Below are 27891 nucleotides of genomic sequence, written 5' to 3'. Positions count from 1 at the left end.
CGGGGGAGAGCAGCAGGAACAGGAAGGGATGAGGCCAATGTGCTTCAGAAGGCTGTGACTAAGTGGGGAGCCCTGCTCTGGATTCACAGATGTGCCCTGCAAATCAAGAGGGTTTCTCTTTCCATGCCCAGCCTGCAACAGGCAGTGCTGGGTTTGCAGAGCAGCTCCGTGATCCCAGCCTGTGCCAGCTCCAGCTGAGGAGCCATGTCATAGAATCATGGAATGGATTGGGTGGGAAGGGACCTTAAAGATCATCCCATTTCATCCCTTGCTATGAGTAGGGAAACGCTCCACTATCCCAGGTTGCTCCAAGCCCCGTCCAACCTGGCCTTGGACACCTCCAGGGATGGGACAGCCACAGCTTTTCTGGGCAACCTGTGCCAGGGCCTCCCCACCCTCACAGGGAAGGATTCTTTCCCAGTATCCCAACTAACCCTGCCCTCTAGCAGTAGGAAGCCATTGCCCCTTGGCCTGTCCCTCCAGGCCCTTGTCCCAAGTCCCTCTCCAGCTCTCTTGGAGCCCCTTTAGGCTCTGGAAGGGGCCCTAAGGTCTCCCTGGAGCTTCTCTTCTCCAGCTGAACACTCCCAGCTCTCCCAGCCTGGCTCCAGAGCAGAGGGGCTCCAGCCCTCAGAGCATCTCCGTGGCTTCCTCTGGACTGGCTCCAGCAGCTCCACGTCCTTCTGCTGCTGGAAGCAGCTCTGCAGGTCTCACCTGAGCAGGGCAGAATTCCCCCCCTGCTGCCCACACTGGGAGGATGCAGCCTGGGATACAGTTGGAATCCCTGTTGGCACATTGTCCCTGTCCTTTTTTAGAGGCTGGTGGAGAAGATCCAGCCATCATCCCCCAGTGCTGCAGCAGGGAGACAGGGGCGGGTTGCGGGGACTTTCTGCACCGACAATTCCCTCTCCCAGGCGCAATCGCTCCATGGGCATCTCCAGCATCAAAGCTCAGCCCCCCAAAAATACAGTGGAATCCAAGAATCTCACAGAGACTCCCCCAGAAAAGACACAAAGTCCCAGCACTGCCCAGGGCAGGGCTTCACACCGTCACAGCGTCATCACTTTGTCCCTTCTCCCAACAGTTCACATGATAAAAGCAGCATCACGGCTTTGATATCTTAGCCACAAGTGCCTCACTGCTTCTGTTGGTCTTTGAAGGTACAAAGTGAGCATCTGAGCACCTGGAGCTTTCTTAGTGTTAAATAGAAACCCAGGAAAAACCAAGGATCTTGGAAACAAAGGCAGATTTTTAACATCAAAACATGCTAAAAATTAAAATACGTGCTGCTTGCAAGTCTGCTCATAATTAACAATGAAAGGGCTTCTGGGGAAGAATTGAAATAGTAGATGTTCTCCATTCCAAATGATTATTTTTGGCTGATTTTCCTTCCTCAAACCCTGCAGTACCCAAGGTATGTGCATAAGAAATGTGCATAACAATGACCCGAAAAAATACAGAAAGGGCTGCAATTTGCAAGTTTAATTTCATGCTCAGCCAGAATTCAATCAAGGGGAGGAGGGAGAGCTGGAGAGGACGGATGGATGTGCTGGGGCAAATCCAGAGCCTCCCAGCAAGGTGTCCACAGCATGTGGGTGAGCTCTGGGCATCCCAGAGAGGCTTGTGTGGATGTTTCCCCTTCCCATGCTGCACAGCACCAGTTTCCAGCTGCTAAGGATGTAGGAATCAAACATGTGATGCCCAGGAGGCTCTCCTGCATTTCCACCCAGCATCTTCAGGATGGGTTCAGCACAAGGCAGGGGGATGGAGGGTAAATCCCACCTTGGCTATGTGCCAATTTCCATCCCCCAAACCTACCAAGATCATTGAGTCCCAGAATGGTTTGGGTTGGAAGGACCTTAAAGCTCATCTTGTTCCACCCCCTGCCACAGAAAGGGACACCTTCCACTATGCCAGGCTGCTCCAAGCCCCATCCAACCTGGCCTTGGACACTTCCAGGGATGGGGCAGCCACAGTTATTTTAGGCAACCTGTTCTATCCTGATCATCCCTCTTGGAGCCCTTTGGAAAAATCAGCTGGATTCACATGGTGGTAACTGCATCACCTCAACGGATGCAGCTACTCTGCTGCAGGATCCTCAGACAGATGGAAAACAGCTCTGGCTCCTCAAACGAGTGCAAGGAATGTCACAGTGGCAAAAACAAAGGGTCTGGAGGAGCAGGAAGGGGTTTTGGAGGCCAAGCAGTGAGTCAGTCCCAAGAGAAAACCAGCACCACAACACCAAGCTGGGACACCCAAGGCTTTTTTGCTGAGGCTGCGTCTGGATAACCTCAGTCCCGCTCACTCAGAGGAGCGGAGCTGGAACACGTGGGATGAGGCTGTCCCGAGACACAGGGTCGGGGCTGGGGCCAGTGAGTCACTCACCAGATGTTTTAGGTCTGTGTGTGGCAGAGGCTGCTCTGCAGACAGCTCGGCATTTTCGCAGCACACGAGGGTCATTCATAAGCTGAGAGCCCAGGACAGGCTCCAGATGCAGGACCATCCCAGCAGGAAGCTGGTGAAAATGAGATGAGTTCCAGGTGCAGTGGACACCCAGCCGACCCTGACCCTACACCTGGTGGCACCCAGGTGTGCACCATCCCTCTCCTTCTCAAACACAGACCCAGCAAGTCCCCACCACTGGGAGATGCCCAAAATGGAGGTTCAGAGGCTTCATCTGTCTCTCAGTTCAGGCCAGCTGCAGCAGATGGTTTTCCCGAAATTCAGGGAGCTTTTATGCATCCTACAATCTGGATAAAACCCAGGATGCCAATAGCTAGAAGTGCTAGAGGTCTGGGCTGCCAGTGCTGTGTTCCCACTACTGCAGATAACTATTCCCACTGAGTTTTATTTACAAAATTAACAATTTATCGGGATCAGCACCCCAAATCCCTACTGGGAGCCCCAGTGCAAGGGAAGGGGTGGGAACATGCACTGGGGAGTGGGGACAGAGCCAGCACTGCAACGATCTTGACTTAGTTTTGCCCAAACTGGTGCAAAATCATCATGAGGGGGCTGCAAGGGGTAATGAGGGAGGGTGAGCACAGGGCCATCCCACAACCCGGGGGTCTGCATTCCCAAGAAAGCTTAGGAGAGCCTTCCCAACACATGTGCGTGCCAAGGGCAGGCTCCTGCCTGCTGTGCCTGGCAGTCAGCCAAGCCCACGCAGCCTCTCCAGACCCAAAGGTGTTTATTTTTTAAAATGGTATTAAATTTGCAGCAGTGGTGGGAGCCCTTCCCCAGACCTCTGTTCTGCTGGGCACAGCTCAGGCAAGATCCTTGGTGGATCCCATTCCCAGGAGCAGAGTCAGAGCACATTAAGGGGGGTTTAAGTCCACCTCATTCCTTGTCATTCCCTGCCTCCTCACTTGCCCCAGGGCCCCTCAGGAGTAGGGATATGACTCTGCCCTGATCACAGAGGTTTTTCCAGAGCCTGCCTTGGAGCAGACATTGCAGGATGAAAAGGCTCCTCTTTGTTCCAGCTGCATTGCCTTTGGGGCAGGAAGGGATGAAGAGCCAGCTGGTAGGCTGAGCTGTGCTCCAGGCCCTTGGAGAGGACTTCCCTGCCCCCACACATGGAAAACAAGGCCTTTTCCTTCTCCTTTCCTCATGCTTTGTTTCCACATCCTTCCCAGGCATTGCCCAGTCCTTCCACCCAGCATTGTTGCCATCAGCATCCAACACCTCTGCTCCCCAGCAGCTAAGGGAGGCTGGGACTCAGCAGCAGCAAGGACAGTGTGAAGAAGGCAAAAAGGGGGGGGTGTTTTCCCCCCAAATCTAAGAAATATGAGAACTAACCCCCAACCCTCACAAAGGCATCAGCCCTCTGTGCTCCAACCATTACCAGAGCCTTCACCTGTCACAGAACAAGCCTCATAGTGGGATAGCCAGGGCCTGTCCCGCCCCATCCTCCTCCTCCTCCAGCCAAGCCTGGGAGGGAGCAGGAACATTGCACCTGGAAAACCTGAGGTCAGAGAAATGCCCCAAATCCAGCACTGATACCTTGCACCTCCCTGAGGGACTGGGACCACTGGACACCCCAGCTCTGGTCCGTGTGTCCTCTGCAGCATAGGCTGAGCTGCATCTGGGGCAGCAGTGGGAAATGCAGAGCTCATCCTTACATGTGGTGAAGGCCCCACAGTGCTGGCAGCTTCTTCCCAAACTTCACACGGCAGAGGCAGGAGGTGCCAAAGATCACATCCATGCATTTCCCGCCCTTACCTGAGGGATACTCCTGTCAACCCCCACAGCTTTCATTGATCTCTGATGACAACAACTTTCCAAACACTGCCATGGGGCCACCTCCTACCTGGGTGCCATCATTCCTAGCCAGGACATTTACCTGGTGTCCCCAAGCTGCGTTGAGGGCTCTGTCTCCTGACCACACCAGACAAATTGCCCGTTGACAGAAAAGCAGACAGGAGCCAGGGGTTCCTGGTTCACTTACAAAGCATGTGCTGCATTTTGATCTCCCAGGAAATTAATTCAGTTCAGAGCAGCCCAGCTATCTGTAAATATTAGTAAGGTATTTTCTTATCAGAGAACAGTCACCAGGCTTTTCTTTTCCCCAGCAACACCTCTGCAAGATTACTTTCACTATGCCTTTCATCAATTCATGGTTTGGGAAAAAGGAGGGTTATCTCTAAAACCTTTCCTTAAGGTCTTTTCTTCAATAAACTCAAAGCCCCATATTACAACAACAAGTAAACTCCATGTAGGCAGCACGGCAGCAACAGCACAGCCAACCTCGAGGGAAATCAAGTGGAATAAATACCTGGGCAGTGCCAAAATGGAGCTGCAGGACGAGATCACCACGTCCCAGGGAAAGCAGTGACACCACAGCCCGGCTATGAGGAACTTCAAAAGAGCCCTCATGGAGGAACAAACCATTTCCAGGCAATCAGGGACTCAGAGGATAGCTCTGCTCCCCACTTACGTGCACACAAACATGTTTGAGCCTCAAAGCTGCACAGACTCTTTCCAGGCACTGCTTGACTCAACACTTTTATTTACAACATGACTGCCAGGAGAAGCTGTGGCTGCCCCATCCCTGCAAGTGTCCAAGGCCAGGACGGGGGCTTGGAGCAACCTGGGATAGTGGAAGGTGTCCCTGCCCACAGCAGGGGGGTGGAATGAGATGAGCTTTAAGTTCCCTCCCAACCCAAACCATTCCATGACTCTGATTCCAGCACAAAGCTTGATGCTATTCTCCCCCAAAATATAACCTTAATCACCCGTGATGTAAACAGCCAGGAGTGTGAGGCTGCATTATATCCTGAGACTCTTTGGATCTTGGCTCCTGCCTGGGAGGTGCCCACCAGTGACCCCAGCAGCATCCCTACAGCAAGGGCACCACGATGCCACCAGTGTCCCTGCTGTTAGACACTCCCAATATCCCTTTCAAGCCCAGTTTCCTAGGAAAACTAAGCGTGTGGCTGTCCCTCCTCTCCCCAGGAATGCACTAGCAAACTTTGAGTTTGAAGCAAGGTCAAAGCTGAAGGGGTGGTTTGGCTCCTACCAGCCTGGGTAGGAATTCATCAGGAGTCAGAGCAGCACACACAGCCCAGGGTGCCAGCACACGTCCTGGCTGCCCATCCACTGCTCCATCCCAGCCATAACCTGTGCCACAGATCTCCCAGGAGCTCACAGGGGAGAAGGAGTTATTACAGCGGTGGGAAAGGGATGATCCGATGGAAATGAAGCCTTGAGATGGAATAACCCCCACGCTGCTGCTCCCAGAGCAGCTGATTTCAAGCGCACCACATTTCCAGGCTCACATATTTTTGGAGCCCACCCTGTGCTTCACAGAACAGAGCTTTTTCCAAGAAAAGCCCTTCCCAAAGCAGCTCCTCCATCTCAGCACCAGCATCCTCCTCCTCCTCCTCATTCCTCTCTTCCTCCAAGGCAGCTGCCAGCAAGGAAGGGAAGATGGCAACTGCAGAAGTCACTACGAAGCTTGTCTGCGGCTGATGCTTTCGGCTCATAAATTGCAGCTGTCCCATGGCAACGTGTCAAATGCATCGTGCACAAGATGCCACGTTCACACCATTATCCCCATCACAGTCCTCCCCACACCATCTGCTTGGAGCAGGGCCCCCTCAACAGGTGGCTGGTGGGACGGTAAGAGGAACCGTCAGCTTTTTAGGGGATCTTGCAGCACAGGATACACCGACTTTCTCCTAGATATCCTGCTGCCTGCTGAGGAACAGTCCCACAAGGAGATTCCCACCCACGAAGGCAGGCAAAGACGTTGTCACGACAAGCTGAAGATCAGCTGTTTGCTCCCACACGCTTCTGCAGCAGCTTGATGGGCCTTGGGGGAGGTCTGTGGCGTGGACCCACCTGGGGATGAGGCCACAGGTCCCACCTGCCCTGCAGAGTGCCCAGGGGAATCCCCCCCCCCCAAAATACAGGGACCTCCAGGACAGTTATACGAGCTCATGCAAACTGGCAGCTTTTTTTAACCTTTAACCTGTGGTTTGTTTGCACTCTGCTCAAATCGAGCCCAAAGAAGGGCAGATGTCAGCCTGAAATAACCACGTACCTCTGCACCCTCCTCGGCGGCTTTTTCAGAGCACCACGTGGCCTTGGGACCGAGGTTTATCTGAAGTTTGGAAACCATCCCCAAAGCCCACCAGCATCTCAGGGTACAGCAATGCATGCTGGAGCCTGGAGACCCCGGGGAGGGGATGGGGGGTGAAGAGATGCTCCTGGTCGCAGCTGCACAAGCTCCACCTCTGCTCCTGGCACCCCAGGATTGCTGGAGCACAGCCATCCTCCACCACCCACCCAGCCACAGGCTTGGAGAGGCAAACCAGCCAGGACTGCTGGCAGGGACCTCCGGAGATGAGATCTCCAGCCTTCCTGCCACTCTTCAATCTTTCCCAGACCTGCCTCTTGCTCCTGCCAAGCTCAGAGCCAGTTCTCTTCCCATGCATACACCCCCCCAGGCTCGGCATCTCTCTCTAAGGTCCCTTAGAGAGACACATCCTTTGCTGTTCCCTAGGTTGCCCTGCCCAATTTATCATCTTTTTTTTTTCTTTTTCCAAAACTAGTTCTCCTTTCTAAAAGCACATGGGAAGGAGGTTTCAGACTTTCCATTGAAACTGGCTTTTTCCTCCACCCGTTCTTCCCCAAAACTGTAATTCAAACAACTTTAATTGTACATTATTTTCTTTCTGAATTGCCCCTATGGATAATTTATCTTCTTTTAGTGTAGCTGTAGGGAGTACAATCTTATCTTTCAGCTCCAGCAAGGCTGACAATTTCCTATCTTCTGATGCCTTCTGCTCTTTACTATGTTGGGGCTTTGTTATAGAGTTGATTAAAGCAAAATTGCTTTTTGCTGCAATTTTACTGCAATCTAACCCAGAAATGCCCAAAGAATCACAGCCATCTTTCACAATGCTCATCTGTTCGCTGCTATAAAAGCCTTCCCTGCTCAGGCTGGAGCAGCTCAGATTCTGCACCAGCAGTAATGTTTGCCATCAATTAAACATCCCCTATTGACAGTCCTCCGAGCCTTTGGAGAGGAGATACAGGAGATACACAGCCGAGCCCCTGGTCACTCACTGTTATCCCCATTGTTCATTTTCTCCTACTGATAAAAAAATCTTCTCCTCATAAATTGCTTTTCTTTTAGCACGTGCATCCAGAAGCCGTTCCCAAGCCCCTCCACCGCAGCTTCCTCAGTAGCTTGTTTTTCAAAAGAGTCTGAAGGCCAAATGTTATCCCCAACATGCACACAGAGCCTAAAATCTCCACGAAAAATGCACAGTTCTCCCAATTTAGCTCATTTCTGGGCCTTAGCAGGGCACAGAATCATGGAATAAATATCCCAAGTTGGATCATTGGAGTCCAGCTCCTGGCCCTGCACAGGACACCTCAATACCTGGCACCAACCAGCACAGCCCCAGCCCTGAATCCACTTCTCAGGGGTTGTAACAATATTTTTTGCCTAGTCTAGATGACTCTAGGATTTTGCTATCCCCATCCAGCTGGGAGAAAGTTTCTGGATCTGGTGCGTCATACCTCAGTTTTGGGAAGGTTTTCACGCTCCATCCCTCTTATTCCAGCTCCCAAAGAGCCAAATGCATCAGGAAAATGGCCCTTTTCATTGCACTGCCAATGCCTCGGGGTCTCACAGGATGCCAGGAACACCCTACTTGTCAGCAGGGGACATGAAAAACCCCATGTCAGCCACCAGCACATCCCTCCTCATTGCTCAGACAGGAGACAGGGCCACCTACACGAGAGAACTTAATCCCACTCCAATAAAACCAGTCTGGAAGCCCAAGGTAGAACAGGCTTATCCACATTCCAGCTCAAACCAAGAGATCTACTGGCTCTGAGCTTATATGGAGCAATGGGCAGAGGGTGTGGGTGGCTGGGGGTCCCACGTGAAGCTGCTCAAGGCCCTTGAAGTCTATTTGTGCCCCCCTGGCTGAACCCATTCTTTCTCATGACTGTATTTATTTTGGGTGTCATACTCTCGAGGGAGAAGGGAGCCTCAGGTTTCACCAAATCACTTTTATTAAACCATTGCATCACTGGCTAAAATAAATGTGCCCCAGGGCAGTACAGAATTCTGATCAGACAGAGCCATTAAGGTTAGAGAAACCCATGTCTAATCTAACCTGCATCAGGCAGGACTAGGAAAATTGTATCCAATTCTACCATTTACCACACTGTAAAGGCTGGATAATACCTTTAATTTTGATATAGCTGGTAAAGGATGACCCGCAGGGGATGTGGAAAACAAGCACCAGATAGAATAGATGTGATAACCAGCGGCACCACCCCGAGCAGCCTGTGCTGTCCTTTGCCAGCTCAGCAATGACTTCCCGGCTGGGCCATTCCCTCTGTTCACCCCCGCGCTGATCGCAGGCTCATTGTCTCCATTTCATTGGAATCCCCGCCGTTTAGGCAGATGGGTATCGGCGTTTCTGCCTGGCTGGGCTGTGCCCGGCGGGGCCGGGGCAGGAGCCGGCGGTCGATGCAGAGCCATGATAGCACAGCTGCCATCGATGGCCGGGCACGGAGCTGCTCCAGCCCCCCCCGGGAACGAGTGCCCCCGAGGGCACCTGAACGGGGGTGTTCCCCCACGGGCCCAGGAGGGATTCACAGACTCGTAGAATCATGGAATATTCTGAGTTGCAAGGGACCCATCAGCATCGTCCAGTCCAACTCCTGCCCTGCACAGACACCCCAGCAATCCCACCCTGGCCCTGAGAGCATTGTCCAAGCGCTCCTTGAGCTCTGGCAGCCTTGGTGCTGTGCCCACTGCCCTGGGGAGCCTGTTCAGTGCCCAACCACCCTCTGGGGGAAGAACCTTTTCCAGATATCCAACCTCAACCTGCCCTGACACAACTTCAGGCCATTCCCTTTACCTCCCTTGGGTCCTGTCACTGGTCCCCACAGAGATCAGTGCTGCCCCTCCACTGCCCCTTATGAGGAGGTTGAAGGCCCCACTGAGGTCTCCCCTCAGTCTCCTCCAGGCTGAACAAACCAAGTGACCTCTGCTGCAGAGGGCCAGGGTGGCACAGCCAAATATATCCCTGGGGAAAAAAAGAGGGACCACATGGCTGGCTGAGGTGTCCCTTGATGTACAAAACAGCACTTTGAGGACAGCACAAGGTCTTCTACCTCTCAAGCAACCAGTGCCTGCAGGCTGGGGGACGAGTCCTGGGGGCACTGACAGCCCTGAGCAGCCCCACCTGGGATGGAATTCCCAGCCACACTTGCCCATGGGCTTGGGAGCCCATTTAAGCTCAGCCCAGGGCAGGTCCCAGTTTGAGTTGCGTCTCTGGGGTGCTGGTCTCTAGTTTAGTCCCAGCTATACCTGCAGCTATAGGCCCTATTGATGTGAATCCTGATCTAGACTGATTTCCCAGCTTGAGCTCAGCTCTGTTTTGTCCCCTTGGACCTGCCTAGGGATCACCTGGCTGTGGCTGCCCGCACCAGGATTGATCCTGAGCTATGGATTGATTCCTCCAGCCTGCCCTACTGCTGTGAACACGCAGGATGACGGGGACTCTTGGCTGACCCCGGCTGCCTCCTGCTCTCCTTACTCAGGTACCCTGGCACTGGTCCTTCCCTGCCAGCCATGGTGTTCCCTTTACTTCCCCATCCCGTTGGGAGCAGTGCCGAGGCACAACACCCCCGATTGCCGTGGGCACCCCTTGTCCAAAGCCAAGCTGAGTGCCCAGGCGAATAAAATGTGATGGGAATAGTCTGGCCTGTGGGGAGTAGCCCCAGGACACAGGGATGTCCCTGCATGGCAGCAAAAGAGCCCAAATCCCTGCAGCTGTGGCTCATGGAGGGTGAAGCCGAAGCCCAGCTGCAGGCACTGCCCAGCCTGGCTGGAGCGAGCCCTGTGCTAATCCATGGGTGCCACCTGCCGTCTGGTCCTGACGGATCACCCACAGCCTCACCTCTGCATCCCGAAAATTGCTCCACATGTTCAGGTTTTCCCCTGGGCCTCCTAGGAAGCCCCCTGCCAGGACTCACAGCATGCAAGAGCAAGCTGAAGCGCAGGACAGCTGTCCCCACACATCCTGCCTGTGGCTGGATGGAGCTGCTCTCAACAAAAGCAGCAGGATAATATCCTTCTCCTCAGGATAATGAGGTCAGGGAATGGCTCTTGTGTGTCTGTAACTGGAAACTAAGTTGTTGGATCCAGTTCCCTAAAAAACTGTGTGGAGAAAAACATTATGGCATGGCTGAGATGGATGAGAAACCTGCAATTGAAGAAATAATTTTGGGTTGGCTCAGGGGGAGGGGAGTTAAAAAAAAAGCAGTTTGATTTCTTTTTGTCCCTCTATCTCCTTTCCTGCAGAAAATAAGGTTAGACAAACTTCAGATTTCTGTCATAACAAAGCTGATGTCAAACATGATGATATTTCTCACTGGACTCCTTGTTTACATTGCAAATCATCCTGACCAAAGTTACCCTTTCTGTCACAATGTTTGTTTTGCATGAAAAGACATTTCTGCTCAGAAATAACAAAATAAAAAGAAATCAAGTTAAAACATTTTGACCAGTTCTGACAGGAATATTTGAACATGTAGGAGGAGGATGGGAGATGGCTCAGAATAACCAAGCTGCCATTACCCATGGGGTTGAGATGTGTCAAGTCAGCTTTCTGCTACATAACAAAGCACATCTAGATTTTTTTTTTAATTATTATTACCCTGAGATCTTTCTTTTCTTTTTTTTTTTAAATCCCATTTTTCTCTGGTTTCAGCAGCTTTTCCTTTGACTCTTATCCCTCAGAGCATGTCGCCCTGTGATTTGACAAGCTTTTCCTTCGCCTCTCATTCCTCAGAGTGCTAATTTTGCAGTTTAATCTTTTTCTGGCTCTTCAGGATGAAAACTGGAAGGGTCACCTGTGCAGCACTTGCCTGTATGAGCCAGAGAGCCTTTCTGGTGGCTCACCGTGGCGGTGTCACCATTGTTTGGTGGCTCCATTCTGTTATCTGATTAGGTTCGTGTAGTTCTCCACCTGCCATTGTGCCTTTGGGGAGATTAAAACACATTAATCACATGCATAAGGTCGGAGTTACCTTCTGGGATCGGTGCTTTCCCTGGCATGTCGCCCTCAAAGCATTAACTGATGTTATCCAGCAGCTGCAAAAGGTGAGGTTTGCTGTTGGACGTCAGTGAGTGTTTGATGCTCTACCCTATGCTTTCAACTGGTTCCAAACAGGGTGACTGCAAATGAGGCAAAGCTAAGAAATCTTTCCCTGTGAGGGTGAGAAGGCCCTGGCACAGGTTGCCCAGAGAAGCTGTGGCTGCCCCTGGATCCCTGGAAGTGTCCAAGGCCAGGTTGGATGGGGCTTGGAGCAACCTGGGCTAGTGGAAGGTGTCCCTGCCCATGGCAGGGGGTGGAACTGGGTGATCTTTAAGGTCCCTTCCAACCCAAACCATTCTATGAAAACTTTCTTCAAGTCCCAAAGCATATCAATAAATACATGGAAATAACAGGGATCTCTTAAACAATTCCAGTTGCAAGAAGACAAGCTCAAAAGATTCCCCCCACACACACAAAAAAAGGACGATACCTCTTTGCTACTCTCTGAGAACTGAAACTGTCTCCTGAATTTCCTGCTGATAATGGTGGTTTTTTTCTTCCCCTTTGCTTGTTCTGTCTCCGAGATTTTCTGTCCTTGTGCTGAAGTCCTAAGGATTAAGCAGAGAATAATCCAAATTGAGATACCCCAGGTGAAAAGATGGGTCTTGACAGAAGCGAAAAGGCAGGGATTTGGAAACTTTACCATGGCCGAGTTTCCTCTGCCACTCATGAAATTAGGAATTGCCATGAGGAAATTAGGAACCACACAAGCCAAACACATCACCCATCAGCCTGCAAAGACTCAGTCTGGTGGAATAACAGGCCTTTCCTTACTACCAGCCACTATGTTGAATCTATTGCTGGTGAATTCCTCCAGAAATCCCCTATAAATACAAGTTGTTGCAAGAGGATTCACTCATGCATGGCAGAACAACAGCTTTTTACCCTATATTATGGCTGGATACCTGAGTATGGCAGGAATAGATCTTCTTTTATATATATATATATATATATATATATATATATAAATATTAGAGATCTGTGGGAACTTCAGGTACACCAAGAGACTCTTGAAGGCAACAGCAAGCTCTGGATCAGATCCATCAGCACATCTCCTGGCCATCGTCACCTTTTTGGGTTTCTTGTGTTGTATGTTCACAGCACGTGTGTTGATCACAAACCCACAGGTCAGCTCCGTGTGTGCAGCACCCTCGTTAACCACACTGGGGAACCAGCTCCATCCTGGCAGGGAGGCTCCAGGGCAGAGCAGCTGGGAGCAGGGCACCGTGTCCTGGCACTGTCCCCGAAGGAACGCGAACCTGAGGGCTCAGTTATGCAACTGTGGGGAGAAGCTCCAGCTTCTCAGCGTGCTGAGCTGGTGACAGAGGGGAGAATAATCCTCCTGCTAAGTTGGGCCCAGGCCTGTGGCAGCGTGAGTCACCCTGAGCTGCCATGGTTACGGAACGAGCATTACTGTGCAGATCCAAACCCTGCTCACAGAAAAGCACAGCGCTAACTAGTTCCAAACTTGGAAAACAGTCGAGTGTAGGTAAGGCCTAATACTGAGTGGGTGTTTGCAAGGAGGAGAGTTAGAGAAAAATCCTCCAGAGCTAATATTCAGCTGGAAAAACAGCATGCATAGAGCAGGAAGAAGGACACCGCTGTGCAAAGCCACGATTTCTGGATCCTTTTCCCCATTTTGTCTGGTTTGCAAGGGCTACTGTCAGAATTGCTCCACAGAGGGGGATAAAAGAGGATGTTTCCACACCACAAGAAAACACACAGTAGTGTCACACAGATGAATCAGCTGGCACGAACAGTGAGTCATGGAAATGCACCATGGAAATTCTCCAGCGCAGTGGAATCTCTGATGCACATCAAATCCGGCATCCTTGGAGAGGCAGGGGCAGCCAGGATGACGTGAGGCACCAGCACATGCCCAAAAACGCTCCTCACGCGTGACCTCAGCCCTGGGAAGCTGCAGTCACTAAGCCCACGATCCTCATCCAAGTCCTGAAGCGCTCGGGCAGTCAGTTCAGCAGGGTTTTCATGGAAAAGGTGTGTCTGATCCTTGTTTTCAGTGAGTCACAGCTGCAATAAAAGGACCTGGAGTCTGTTTGCTAACCATCAGCTGAGAATGACCTGAGCAGGGTAAAGGATCGGGGATACAAAGCCAGGAAACCAGGACAGTTTTGGATGTTACCACCCCCCAGTCCACCCCGTTGTGGGCACACCTGGGCCCGAAGAGATCTCTGGATTGGAAACTGAGGACTCTGCAAAAAGATGAAAATCTGGTTTTGAGGGATTTTCTGCTCTTTTGGTTTTTTTCCAGTGTCCTCTGCTGGTCTGTCCCATTATCTCCTGCAGGTCTTGTATCTTCCCACCACCAGCACAGAACACAGAAACCAGAGTGCAAGGAGTGACCTGTACGTGTGATTTATGAAAGTAAGAGAAATCCCCCCCCAAATCTCATCTACAGCCAATTTTCAGGATGTTTGGCTGGTCCAGTGAGCCAGAAACGAGTTTTTGTGCTTTTTGCCCCCAATTCCACCACTAGCATAGGGCAAAGACCTTTGCTTCACGTGGCCTTGTTTTCCTACTTGTTCAAAACAGACGTGGCCCTCGAAAAAACACTTTATTTTATACGAAAGAGTAGCAGTGATGGATAGCGTTTAAAATAATTCTAGTCTTTTCTGGGTGTATGGCCCTGAAGCTGAACAATTAGGGATGGACTTCGGGTTCCCCTGACAGGCTGCAGTCCCTGCAGAACGGCACATGAACTCTTAAATTATAAGGTACGAGCAGAGCTCTTGCCCTGTGTTTGCAAGTCTTGTAAGCCCACGAAGAACAGAAGCGAGGAGTGTGGTGCTCCCTCACACCGCAGCTGGAGGGGCTCTGCCACGGCGCCCCAGAGGGGATGGATCTCTCTCTCAGGCGACGGATCCCTCAGGCGGGCTCCGCCATCCCGCCCTTCGCGCCCCTGAGGGGACGGATCCCTCAGGCGGGCTCCGCCATGGTGCCCCTGAGGGGACGGCAGCCTCAGGCGGGGCAGGGGCAGCTCTCCGCCGCCCTGGCGTCTCTCTCCCGCCGCCGGCCCGAGAGCTCGGCGGGCAGAAGGAGGCAGGGGTTGGAATCCGCGGTGAGGCTGAGGCGGAGGGACTAAACCGCGGCATCATGGCGGCGGAGCCGGGCGGGGTCGGCGGTGACACCGCCCCCCTCCCTCCCGCTCCCCTCACACCCGGCGCCGCCCCCGCCAGCTCTCGCGAGAGCGGGCGCTGCGCTGCGGTAGGAGGTCGGCGGAGAAGGACGGACGGAGCCGCCGCCGCTCCCGCCGCCGCCTCACCCTCCTCTCCTTCCTCCTCCTTTTCCTCCTCCTCCTCCTCCTCCTGCCCCTGTCTCAGGAGGATGCCGCGCTCCGGGCCGCTGCCCGCCGCCTTCTCGCTGCTGCTGGCGACGGCCGCGCTGCTGCCGGGACCCGCCGCGGCGCAGAACGGTGAGGGAGGGCGGCGGCGGGGGGGGAGGGAGGGAGAAAGGGAGGGGGGGCGCGCGTTGCTATGGCGGCGGGGGGGCTGAGGGCAACCCCGGGGGTGGGGGGGCGACCCAGGGGTTTGGGGGGATCCCTGTGTCTTGGGGTCCCTCAGGGGAAGGGGGAGAAGGGGGGGGAAGGATGAGAAGGGGGAGCTGGCTCGTCCCCCCCCCGCCCCGGCTCCTCCTGAGGCGCCTCGTGCCGCCGGTAAAATGGAACATCTCCTCATCTCCTCCCGCCTACTGAACCTGCATCTGCCGGGCCGCCTTAAATCATTTATAATGCAATAAACCCCGTAGTTCCTTAGCAACTGGAGAGGTCCTTCTGATAGGAGCGTAAAAGAAGGAATTAAAAAAAAAAAAAAAAAAAAATCCCACCACACCCCAAGCCTCCTCTGTTCCTTGTAGGATAGCGTGAGCTAAATCCAGCGCGGTGCCTCCTCCCGGTGAGTTCGCAGCCAAGTGCATGACAATTAGTGGCAGAGCGGAGCGGGGCCAAGAGGCTGGTCCAGCCGAGCCTCCTGCTCCAAGGAACATCCTGCAGCGCTGATAGAAATGCCTGTCTGATCCTGCCAGGCCAGGCGGGAGCCGAGGCAGGGTCTGTCTGCTCCAGGGCTGCTCCAGCACCGGCCCTTTGGAGCGGCTTCTCTTGCAGCATCACGGTCAGGGATGCTTTGGCCTGTAAGTGCGGGGAAGGGCAGGGATCTTGGCTCACGGGAGACTGATCTATGTCCACGGGGAAAATTTGTCTAGAAGGAAAGATTACCTTGCTAACACACCAATTCCCCGCTACTTTTTGTTGTTTCATCCTTCTTTCTCTGTCATTCCTTTCTGCTCTGCAGATAATATTCAGTCCTAGTGTTCTGCTTTTGTTGAGGTGGATTTTGCCTGGCAGCATGAGGTTAGCTTCCTCTGCTCCTTGCTCTAGAGGAATCATAGAGTCATGGAATCATGGAATCACAGACTGCTTTGGCTTGGAAGGGACATTAAAGCTCATCTCGTTCCACCCTTTGCCATGGGCAGGGACACCTTCCACTAGACCAGGTGGTCCCAGATTAAATTTTTGCCTTAGTAGGTGCAGATTTTGCAGTCTGAAACCAGAACTGAGCTTGTCTGCCTCTGTTAATTAAGCAGAAGCAGCTTTGGCATCCACACTGTCTGAATGAAAACTGGAGGCTTTCTCTAGAATGAAGCACTTTTTTTTGTGGGGCCTACAAGACTGTGGGAAAACCCTGCTGGAGTTCAGTGGGAATTAGGGACCTGGCTTCTGTGAGCTCCCAGGGAGGTGCTCATTGGGATGAGTTGTGGATGAAGTGTGGGTCTCTGTTGTAGACACCCTTCCTGTGCCACCTGAGCATTCTCATCGCAGGGCGTGATGTGTTTCCACACAAATTCCACCCTTGAATTTGGGTTTTCTGACAAGCAGGTTAAAATGGGTCATGTGCCTGAGGCTGTTCTTGTGCAGAGTTAGCAGGCAAGGTGTTAAATGCCAGCAGCTGGGACAGCAATTCCAAATGGCTGGTAGGCAGTGCAGACATTTGGTGTTTGACAGGACTTAGATGTCTGGAGGTCAACGATCAAATTTTGGGCGTAGATGGAAAGTGTCTTTATCGTGACTTCCATGCCTGGCATGAAGCTGACCAAGAGTAGGAGATCTTGGCATGAGGGAAGATTGCAGATCACAGGTGTATCCTGGAAGCTCCTTAATTTTTGTTTGGTTAACGAGGGTCATCCAGACAATTAAACGGTGAGGGAGCCTCTGAGTATCTCTAATTCTGTGGGAATTTCACTCACACAGGTGAGTGAAAGTCTGCTTGGGAAGGAGTAGAGCACTTCAAAGCAAGTGAAAGGTGGAGATCCTTCTGACTAAGGTTTATTGCTCCTGTTGAATCTTTACCTCAGTTTTAATTTAAAGATTTTAGGCCCTGCTGCAGAGGAACTGGTTTCTTTTTCAGCAAATAATAGCCCATGAGACACATCATGAAACAGAGCAATTCCTCTTTGGCCTGAAGAATAGGTACAACCATTTCCTGACTTGTGTCTATTCCTTGTAAGTCATTAGAAAAATGGTGCTGTGGTTTGAACAGGCTTGTGCAAGTCTGTCGGTGACATCTTTAAAAACAAAACTTCTCCCACACGTGGTGCTTTGAAGGTGCAGGGAAGGATCCCAAAGTGCATATGCAGAGTTTTGTTATCTATTATTGATGTGGAGTTGTCAGTGTAAGGAAAGGTGATAGTCCAAGTGCTGTTGAACCCTGTGAGTTCAGGATGATAAAGGAATGGGCATGGACCTGTTGGAACTGCAGGGCAGGTCACCACTCACCTGGAAAATGCCCAGTGGAATCCTGAGGGTTTGTGGGAAACAGCTTTTTTTCCTGCCTCTAGCAGGAGATTGCTGTTGAATTACCAGTGATTTTTCCAGAGTTAATGTAATTCAGAATATATTGAGTCAGCCTCACCTATGGATTTAAGCTTACTAAACTGAAAGTAGGTTTTTGACACTTGTGTGGCTTATTTTTAAAGCTCTTGCATAAACACCTAAAGGGAAAATGTGCATGTCAGAAACTGAACTTTTCCTGAAGGTTCTGCTGAGAAAACTGTCAGGTTTGTGCTGCACACTGGCTCATCCCCTGGATCCAGAGCAGAGTTCAGGTGAAGTGACAGAAAGGAGGGTTGGAAGAGAGGAAACATGACAAAGAACAGCTGGAAAAAGCCAGTCTGTCAAGCAGATCTGTGTTAAACCCATAGTTTCCAGCTGGTAGTTGTTGGAAAATCACTTCAGTGCTCCAGAGCAGGCAGACAGCATCCTGGTTATGGAGTGGTGCTTGACTGTTGGCTAATGAAGAACATGACTTTTCCAGCTGCTGGTTTTTAACCTTAGCAATATCTTTATTTTTAAGCAAGCAGTTGGAAAACCAAAGACTGCAGTGTAGTAATAATTTCACCACAGAGTTCTTGGGTTTTAAAGGCTATTTTATCATCTGAAATAGATGCTTGGGCTGCTCCCCATGAAATCTGCAGTGTTTCTTCAGCACACCAACACGTGAGTTCAATTCTTAGCAAGTTTTCTTCCCTTTTCAGGAATTTCTGGCAAAGTGCAGAGAATTCTTAACCATTCTTGGTGACTTATTCAAAGCTGGACATAAGTGGAAATAAAAACAAATTAAGTTAGGTGGTGCTGGTTTAGTTCTGTTCTCTTCATCCTCTACTTGGATGAAGGAGGAGGAACCGACTCGCTGGCTAAAAACAGAGCACGGCTTTTCTGTTGGTGGAAACCAGGATAGAAATGACCATAAAGTCAGGAAAATTAGCTCAATTAATTCTTAAAATTAGTTTCTTCTTAGAAGAGCAAGTGAGAAACCTTCCTGTTATCCTTGCAATGCTGTTTCTGACTGCTGCTTCTCTCCCATATCGCACTGGTTGTGTTCTGACGTGATTTTTAATGGTCCCCAGATAAAGCTGAGGAATGGTTTCATATACAGCATTTTTGGAGCAGGAGTGTGGGCTGAGCATCGAGGAGAATGTTCAAAGTTCTGTTCTCCTCCCCACCATTGCTATTCTCCTTCCTCCTACAACTCCCTCATAGGCAACTTAACCACAAGCAGTGTGACTAATGTGTTTATCCTTGGAAACTGCACCGAGTTCCACCAGATCTCAGGGAACAGGTAAAGAGGCGATAAGTGCCAGTACTGACATTCCAACAGACCACTGTGTGAAGACTGTATCTCGTTAAATTCATGAATGAGGGGCACTTGTGCCTTCACAGTGAGCTGTTTCTTCTGCTGCAGGTGCTATTTTAGAGGAGTCAGTTGTAAAGACTTGCATTGTAAAGGACAATGCAACCCCTGTGATTCATCCTCAGGTTGTAAAGCCGGAGTGTTCAGGCTCTTCTTAATTCCCGCAGCTCCCACTGTTAAGATTCAAAGTTAGATAAACTGTTCCTGCATATCTAGTAGCTGGAAAGTTCTCCTGTAAATCTGATCTAAACCTGCTTTCCTATCTTTTAACCTCTATATTCTTCTTACCCATGCAATTCAGAGCAGGGAGGAGGGTGTTGCCTTTCTGTCCAGGTCAATTGTCAGGGTGGTTTTTGGTAAGTTGTCTTTTCCTGGCTGTCCCTGATCGTTTCTGTGGAGCTTCAGTCACGTTTTTGGGAGTGTGATGTGTAAAACTGGACCCACTTCCAGTTGGGACCAGACCAAGATTCACTGGAGTGGAAGGATCATTCAATGTGTCTTGCATATGGCACGTTCCTGTTTGCATCCCGAGACAAATGGTTTCTTACAGTAAAACATTACTGACTCTCATCCAGTGGGATCCCTTTTGGTGCTCAGGTCTTTGCTGCAGCACTGCTGCTTTGCATTCCTTTGCTGCCTGAACCACGGAGTTCTTGGGTGTTCTTATGAACTTGGATGTTCTTATGAGCACAAGTCCTATTTTATCTTCTCAACCAAAACAGAGTTGATTTTATTGGTGTCAGAGACCCTCCAGCCCAACACTGATCTTATTTCATTGTTTCCATCTGCTTGTTCCTGCACTGCAGCTCCTGAAAACCTTGCAAGTGCTACACCTGGCTACATTAACGAGATTTTATTTGAGTGGTTTTTTTTTTTTGTATAAGGCAGTGTTAAAAGCTTTACTAAAATTAGGAAAGCTGCATTTGTTCCTTCTCCTCTAGAGTTGCCTTTGGTTCTCATTAACTTTATAGTAGGAGGTCAGCTTGCTATGGGCAAGCTGTATCAAAGCACAGGTAGCCCACACAGCCTGATTCCTCCTTACTCCAAGCCCTTCTTTATTTCTGAGCACTTCCAAGCAGATTTCTTCTGTCTGGAGGCTGAAATTGGATTGGCTGGTCTGTAATTCCACAGTCTGGTATCTGATCCTGCACACAGGCCATTAGATGTTTGAGGATGGTCTTTAGGTGTTCAGTCAGACTTCTCCAAACAATCTCCTTGGCAGTATTTAGTAATAAATGTAGTGGCTTGTCATTTTGCCCAGTTGATTCTGGAGTATGACACCTGACTTGTTTAAAGTTGGAGGAGGGAGAAAGGCTGTTAAAACATAACAGAGAAATTATCAAAGCTTCATATCAGTTATGATACCCAGTCATTCAAATCGTTGTCATTATCTGCAACTTTATTTGCACGGCTTTAAAAATCTCACTTGATATGTTAAATTTATTTTCACTCCAAGTTAAACACTTTTTTCATGTCTGGTGCAGCATGGGGGTTGAAGGAGATGGAGTCTGAACTAAATATCAATTCAGCCTGGATGCAACCTCTGTGTCAAAACTTGAAAGTCTTTATCCCCTTGTAAAACAACTACTGTAGACTGATAAAAATTCATGCCCTGTTGATAAGCTCAAAGCTTATTTGGGTCATGGTGTGAAGTCACCACTGAGGCACTGACGCAGACTCATTCAAGGAAAAAGACAGTAGCTGCTGAGGCTACAAAGGTTCTTCATCATTTCATCACCATGCAGTGTCAGGAGCTGTAGCTCTGCTGTCATTAACAGTAAGTTTTTTTTGAGGGCAAGGTGGGGTTTTTTCCCCCCCCTGCTGTTCAGAGTGCAGAGGAGAACAGCACAGTCACATCGGGGCAGTGCTGGGGCTGCTGGCAGGGGGATGTGGGGGGGAAGGTGTGAGCAGTGGGCTCTCATCCCAGGAGGCAGATGGTGAGTAAATATGACCCCACGTGGCACCCTGTGGGATGGGAGAGCCCTGATCCTTTGGGAATGGCTTTGATGTTACAGCAGGTTGGGAGAGCAGAGCTCTGCTTTGCAGGTGTGCTGGAGGAAGAGGCATCGGGTCTGTCTTCTGCTCCTTGGGAGTGTAGGTGGAATGTCAGTGCCTGAGATGGAGTCTCAGGGACACTTTGTATCAACTCTGTTACCTTTTGTTATCAGGTTAGAAGCCTTTTGATATAATAAAACAAAATCAAGGGCAGGGATGCTGGGAAACAGCAGATTTTCCAGAGGAGGAGGAAAGTGCCCAATACAGTACCTGACAAGCTGAAGAGATTTGCAGTGTGAGACATTTTTGTAGAAGAAAATTAGATCATAATGTCCTGCTCTGGTTTGAATAAAGCAGAAAATGTGATCTTGTGTTGCTCTAATTCCTGTAGGCTTGTTTTACATTATATGTCTGAAAATGCCACATTAGGGACTCAATTGAACCAAGGTGCTGCTTAGTGCAGCTACTCACTATTTCTCAGGTTTGGTGACTCCTGGCTAAGTGTGAGTACACCCAGGGCTCATGGGGGCTCTCCTGGAGCTCCTGCAGTTGGTGGGAAACCTAAACTAAATGGATTTTGTAACAAGCATGTTGAAGGCACGAGAAGATAAGAGGAAGGGGAATATCATGGACTAGAAAAGGGAGGGCAAGAAAAGATGCAGTCGGTCCAAAACTTCAGCTGTTAAAAGTGGGCGAAAAAGGATTTAATTCTGGGAGGTTGGTAAAACCGACAAAGAATATATTTGAAATTAAAGAGAAAATTGATCTTAAATGCCTAGAAAAGAGCTTGACAAGGATTTTGGCAATGCAGTAGGCTCCCAGCAGACATCATGGCAGACCAAAGGCAGACTGAAATAATTCGGTGAAGGCGTACAGCAGGAGATTGCAAAAACAGATGCCTGAGTGTATTTTTAAAACCCGAGCAGATACCATACTGACTGAGCACTCTTGCATTTATTTTTTCCCATGGTTTGTTATAAAAGCTTTGTGGTAGTTAACTAGAACCTACCTTAGGTTCAAGCAGTAAAAGCAGGAGTATTTTAATGCCTGTCATACTCATTCAAAACTCCTAATAATGAATTAAATAATGCTAAGCTGTTTTAAAAGCAGTTCTGAACTGGAGTTCAGCTGCACTGTTCGTTGGTCTTGTGAAATTTATGCAGGTGTTGTAATGTTAGAAAGGTCTTGTCTTGTCAAGACATGAGAACATCCATAATGCTCAGTTTTGCAGCATATTGTTGGTCTGATTTTTCTCTGCATTTCAAGCAATGGGAGCACATTCCTGTTTGTTATCCTTTGGTGGATAATTTCTGCTTGAGGTTTTCTAACCTGAATAGGTTAGAAATAGCTGACAGTTTAGCTAAAGCAGCCTTTTGCAGGGAACTTCATATTTTGTCTGGTCTCCTTTGCTGTAGCATCCAGGGTTGCAGGCAGCTGACTCACATTTTCATAGGATCCCAGCATGGTTTGGGCTGGAAGGGACCTTAAAGCTCATCTCATTGCCCCCCCTGCCATGGGCAGGGACACCTTCCAGGTTGCTCCAAGCCCCATCCAACCTGGCCTTGGACACTTCCAGGGATGGGGCAGCCACAGCTTCTCTGGCCAACCTGGGCCAGGGCCTCCCCCCCCTCACAGGGCAGGATTTCTTCCTAATATATAACCTAAACCTGCCCTCTCACTTTATAGCCAGTCCCCCTTGTCCCAAGTCCCTCTCCAGCTCTCCTGGAGCCCCTTTAGGCTCTGGAAGGGGCTCCAGGGTCTCCCTGGAGCTTCTCTTCTCCAGCTGAACACCCCCAGCTCTCCCAGCCTGGCTCCAGAGCAGAGGGGCTCCAGCCCTCAGAGCAGCTCTGTGGCCTCCTCTGGACTCACTCCAGCAGCTCCACGTCCTTGTGCTGTTGTTCCCCAGAGCTGGAGGCAGCTCTGCAGGGGGGTCTCACCTGAGGGGGCAGAGGGGCAGAATCCCCCCTCCCCTGCTGCCCTCACTGTGGGATCAGCCCAGGGCACAGGGGGGTTTTTCTGTGTCCCAGCACATGTGAGGGTGTGTCCAGCGCCTCATCCACCAACACCCCCAAGTCCCTCTCCTCAGGATGGTTCTTAGTTCTGCACTGATTCCTGCTGTGCAGTCCTGTGTAATCTTTATTTAGAAAGGGGAGGGTGTAGCACAAAAAGGATTGGAAACTATTCCAGTGAGGTTTGAGGCGAGAGTGAAGAGGTTGAGATCAAAGCAAGCCAGGAATAAATGACATGGAGGAAAGAAATATATATAAAGCAAATCTGCTGGATTTAGCATAGTAAAAAATGTTTCTCAGGTTTGTAGCTGGAGATGTGCAGTTTAGACTCTTACCAGGGAGCTTGGTTTACACTTCTGGTACCTTAAGGACTCTAGGAAATAAATAGGAAGCCCATTATTTAGGGAGATCATTTTGGTTTCAGCATTTGCATAGGGTAAGACAAGTTCTGCAGCTTCTTTTGTGCTGCCAGGCTACATAAACAGGGAGTTCAGCACTTGCTGAGGAGGTTTAGCACTTCCCTGGAAGAGGGTTGCCTTGGGGAAGTGTTTTCAAAATCCCAGAGCAGCCAAACATCTTGGGTTTGTGACTCAGAGCCGGTCTGTGCCTGGTCTTTGGAAGTCTCCTGGATGGACTCTTCCCTTTTTATGTAATTTGGGAAGCTGGGGCTTGCCTGGTCTGGCTTCCCATCACCTGCTCCACTGCATTTCCATGCTGGGAAGCAAAAAAATTCAAGTTTGAGACAGTGAGCAGGGCTGTTTTTGTATGCTACACTGTGTGTGACCCCTCCCATCAGAAACAAGTGGGGTTTATATAATCTAAAGGTAAAACCTAAAGGTAAAATAAAATCTGAATGTGTCTCAGGTGTACTGGAGGGCTTGGTACAGACACTTCCAAACACAGGTGAAAGGGTTAACTAGGAACAGACACTTTAGTTGTACAAAAGAACAGCTCTCCAAGTACAGTTGCTCTTAAGCTGCACTAAGGGGATAATACATTCATGTTGCAACTCCTTGGTGCTCCATTTTGCTTTAAGAAATGGTGTATTTGGTGCATTTGGTCCCTGTAAGCTAAAACCTGACACGGTTATTTTGTGTGGTACCCACCATATAATGCTGTAGATCCCATTCACCTTTGGATTTCCCCTTCCAGTGTAAGTGCTGTCACCTCTGACTTTTGGAAATACTTAAGTTTTGTCCTATTTGTGCCAGTTCTTTATGCAAAATGGTTGGGAATGATGCTTGAGTACCTGTCTGTAACCATTGGGTACTGGGAGAGCTTTTCTGCTTGTTGTCAGACACGAGGGTGGTTTGAGTATTTTAATTTCCTTTCACTGTGTTATTTGTGGTTAGGTTTTCCCCCCTGTAGCTTTGGCAGAGGGGACAGCACTTGGAAATGCAGAGTTCCCTTCCTGGCTCTTGGCTTTCAGAAACAAACTGCTCGATGAAGCCAGGAACAGTTCCCGTGTCTCCCAAGTTTTGAGGGTGCTGAACCTGATACAGGGCTTAGATATGCAATATTCATGGTTTGCTTTCAGACTTCATTTGTTACATTTTTAACTGACAGGGTTTTCAACGCTTTGCTGCAAGTTCTGTGCTGCTCAGCAGCAACTTATGTTCTCACTTGAGAGGGTATAAGAGGGTTTTAAGCAAAGCTGCATGTTTTGGGTCTCAGGCTCCCGAAGCTCCTATTTTTAGCAATACCAGGATTGATTTGGTGACCCCAATCTTGAGCCATATGGAGTAAGGGGCAAGAAAAAAAAGTGGGTTTTGGTTTCTAGGAAAGTGATTAGTTGGGAGAACGAAGCAAAACTGATAGGACAGGGAGAAATAGCTTTTAAGGAGCTATAATAACAGGGCAGGAGCTGTAAAAGGGCATGGGTGGGTACAGCACTTGGGAGTTTTTTCTCTTTCCCTGTACCTCCATCTCCAGCTTCTCAGGTCTTGCTTTAATACAATCAGGAATATGGCTTTTGAGTACCCAGTGAGTATTCTGGGAGTTCCAGTTGTTTGTCAGTGGCCTACATGCACATTTTCAGCAGAGCAGGATCAGGTTCTTTTTTGTTGTCCCTTTCTGCCTCTTCTGGTAACTGCAGGGATGATTTATCCTTTTAACCAGCACCTTCCAAGTGTTAACCTGGCACTGGCTGCCCAGTGAGTACCAGTATGAGCATGCCTTGCCCTGAACTGCTGCTCTCCTTTTCTGGGGCCTCAGTGTGACAAAATGAAGTGGATTTATAATTCCCAAAGGGTTTTCCAAATATTACACTGTTGTCCTCTTTTTGCAAAGTGAAACAGAGCTCTTCTCTCTGAGAGGTGGAAAATTACTAAATAAAGCCTTCTGGTTTCTTTGTGGAAAGATGTCAATGGAAAAGCTACCTTTGGGTCAGGAAAAGCCTGAGCAGCAAATTCCTGAAGGCTGGGAGATCACTACATGTTTGCCCTGTTCTTACATTCTTGCCACGACCACCACGGCTAAATTTGGATAAACTTATCTGCAGGGTAAAATCTCCCAGTGCTGTTGCTGGTCTCTGCTAAGGTATTTAAAAAAAAAAAATCTTTGAATGCTGCTGTAAAATGGCTGCACAGTTGAAAATGGTCTCTGGTTCAAGAGCTCGAGAGACTAATTCTCAGTGTTGTCATCTTGTGAAGTACAACAGCCCTTTAACACTGCTGTGATAGAAGGTAGAAGTAGAACCCTTCTGGAGTTTAGGGAGATAATTCAGATTAGATTTTAACCACCTTGTTTAGGACAGCATTTATATTCTTCTCCAACAGCAAAAAATCTCTACAATGTAGTTAAACACAGTTAGTATTGCTATCACAGTGATGAAGTTCCATTTTTGTCTTTACCCTGAGCAAAGGCACAGGTTTCTCTCTGTATTTTCTGCCAACTCAAGGAGCCCAAATCTGCTTGGCCCTTAATTGGATTGCTCCTTTTGCTGGAAAAGTGCTGGGAGCAGGGAGCCTGCTCTAGGCCGTGGGTAGAGCTGCAGGGCTCACTCTTAGCTACAAACCCCACAAGCTCAGTAAGACCCACAGCTGGCATTTGGGGGGGTTTGGCTGCCCCTCAGCACACGATGGGTGTGAGGGCACAGCCAGGAGATCCGAGGGGCTCAGCGCAGCCTGTGGCTGCAGGGAGGTGATTTCTGTCCGTGGATTAGGATGCACTAATCTTGCCTGGTGCTGAAGCTGAATTTCATCTCAGAAATAGCGTGTTTGAGGCTGTGGAGGAGCTGCCCCGTGACGTTTGGTGCTGTCAATAATCTGAGTGGTGTCAGTAGGCCACGGGGGATCAGAGCCGGGCCCGAGCTGGAGGGAGGATCCGGTTCGTGATGTAACCCCGGGGCTGGCACAGAGCTGGGCACGGCAGCTCCGCGGGCATGGCCCACATACCACACTGCTGCTGGGGATGGCTGAGCTGCCAGAGCCTCCCCGTGGCCCAGGGCATGGATTCTGGAGGAACGGGCATTGCAAAACAGGGAGAAGCCGAGCTGTGCTGTAGAAATGGCTCGGGGAAAAATGCTGTTAAAAATGCAACTTGGAACAAGGATCTCACTTTGCAAAGGAGGGTAAATCTAGTACACCAATTATGGCATCTCTGCTGCTTTTTAATAATTTCCCTCCTGCTTTGCTCTTCCCTGTAACTGTGGAATACTGTAATTCTCCTGGAGAGAAGCTGTTGCTGCTGCTTGTACACGCTGACCAGGGACATCAGCCCTGAGCTGCTGGAGCTGTGTCACTCTGGAGTTAGCAGTTAGTAGGCAGCAATTCCCTCCAGCTATGGAGAGCATAAACTTGGAATAATTAAAGCATCCCTCCTCCAAACCCATCTACTGCAGCAGGGCCAGTATTTTACAAGTTATTAGGCAGTTTAAACTCTGATTTACGTTAAAAAAAAATGTACCTAAAATATGTTATCCTCTCTGCTAATGCCATTTCTTGTGCACACAGAGGAATTATTTTTGTTGCTGAATGGCTTCTTCTCAGCTCTGCCTGAGATTGTGTGGCCTGTTACATAATCCAACAATTCTGCAAAGGGCATTTCTTTTGAAAGGTCGGTGTATTAAAATGTCCTGCTCCTCCATCACGGATGAGAGGGAGCAGCTCGTGCTGCTGCAGAATGGATAAAAGGGAAAAAAAGAGCTTTGCCAGTCAGGACGTGCTCCCTCCATGCTGGAGAGAAATGTAATCAGGCTCCTTTCAAACACACGTTTGTTGGATCAGGAAAGGTCACAGGAAAATTGAGGAGGACTTGAAACCTTTAGCTCTCTAATGGCATAGTCTGAGGATTTTAAATGACTAATATGACACAAGGTATTTTTTGTTATCAACGTTTTATATGCTTTCAGTATCTTTAAGGTGCAAATTTACTGGTCTTAAAATTTGTTGAGGTGCTTAGTGTGCCAGCTTCAGTTGCTGTGTTACATGGGAACACCAGACAAATTTAAATTGCTGTCTGCTCTAACTCTGCTCTTCTGTGCTGAAGCTGAATTCCTTCCCACTTCTTTCCAGGCAGTGGGTTTCTAGTTGTTAACAATTTTTTTTTTTTGGCAATATACAGAGCCTTTCTGCTCCTGTGTCTTTCTGCTTTAGAGAGATTCTTGTATATTCCTAAGCTGCAACAATAATATTTCTGTAGTTCCTTAAAAAAAAGGGATTAAAGCTAATAAATGCTGGCTCAGTTAATTTTTTTCCCTCTCAGCATGGATGATTGTAAGTCTTTTTGTCCTTAAGATGTGCCAGGGAGAAGCATGAATGGAAAGAACAGGAGCATAATGCCTGCCTTTTCTGAGGATGAGGCAAGTTTAATCTTTGGAAAAACCTTTGAGAAACGAATCTACAAATTCTCCATGGAAGGAAATCTCTTCCTGGCGGATCCAACCCCGCTTCCTGACAGCACTGAGCTCTTTGGAACATCAGCCTTGCAAAAGCAGCATTTGCCGAGCAATTACATGGTTTAGAAAGGCTTGGTGTGACATCCAGCCCCCCGGGGAGAACATTCCCAGCCCCTCCGGGGGAATGTTTGAGTGTTTGTTCTCTTAAGTGCTGATCA

General features: G+C 49.5%; 1 protein-coding gene and 1 long non-coding RNA gene across 2 annotated transcripts in view; one reads left to right on the top strand and one right to left on the bottom strand.

The window, feature by feature from the left end:
- Positions 1–9456: 9456 nt before the first annotated feature.
- On the bottom strand, positions 9457–14780 carry LOC116792667. Its single transcript, XR_004359220.1, has 3 exons — positions 13409–14780; positions 12061–12178; positions 9457–11626 (listed from the first exon to the last, which is right to left on the bottom strand). It is a non-coding gene; the product is annotated as an uncharacterized LOC116792667 (long non-coding RNA).
- A 50-nt stretch (positions 14781–14830) lies between these two features.
- The window catches only part of NPTN (neuroplastin), a 46680-nt gene continuing 33619 nt past the window's right edge, over positions 14831–27891 (top strand). Inside the window, exon 1 of the mRNA XM_032699824.1 lies at positions 14831–15063. Coding sequence (XP_032555715.1) covers positions 14976–15063 — 88 coding nt within the window. The 5' untranslated portion in view covers positions 14831–14975. The remainder of the gene's footprint in view (positions 15064–27891) is intronic.

Source organism: Chiroxiphia lanceolata, chromosome 12 (genome assembly GCF_009829145.1).
Source record: "Chiroxiphia lanceolata isolate bChiLan1 chromosome 12, bChiLan1.pri, whole genome shotgun sequence".
Lineage (NCBI taxonomy): Eukaryota > Metazoa > Chordata > Aves > Passeriformes > Pipridae > Chiroxiphia > Chiroxiphia lanceolata.
The sequence above is the reverse complement of the archived record's forward strand: the minus strand, read 5'-3'. Positions and strand labels throughout refer to the sequence as shown.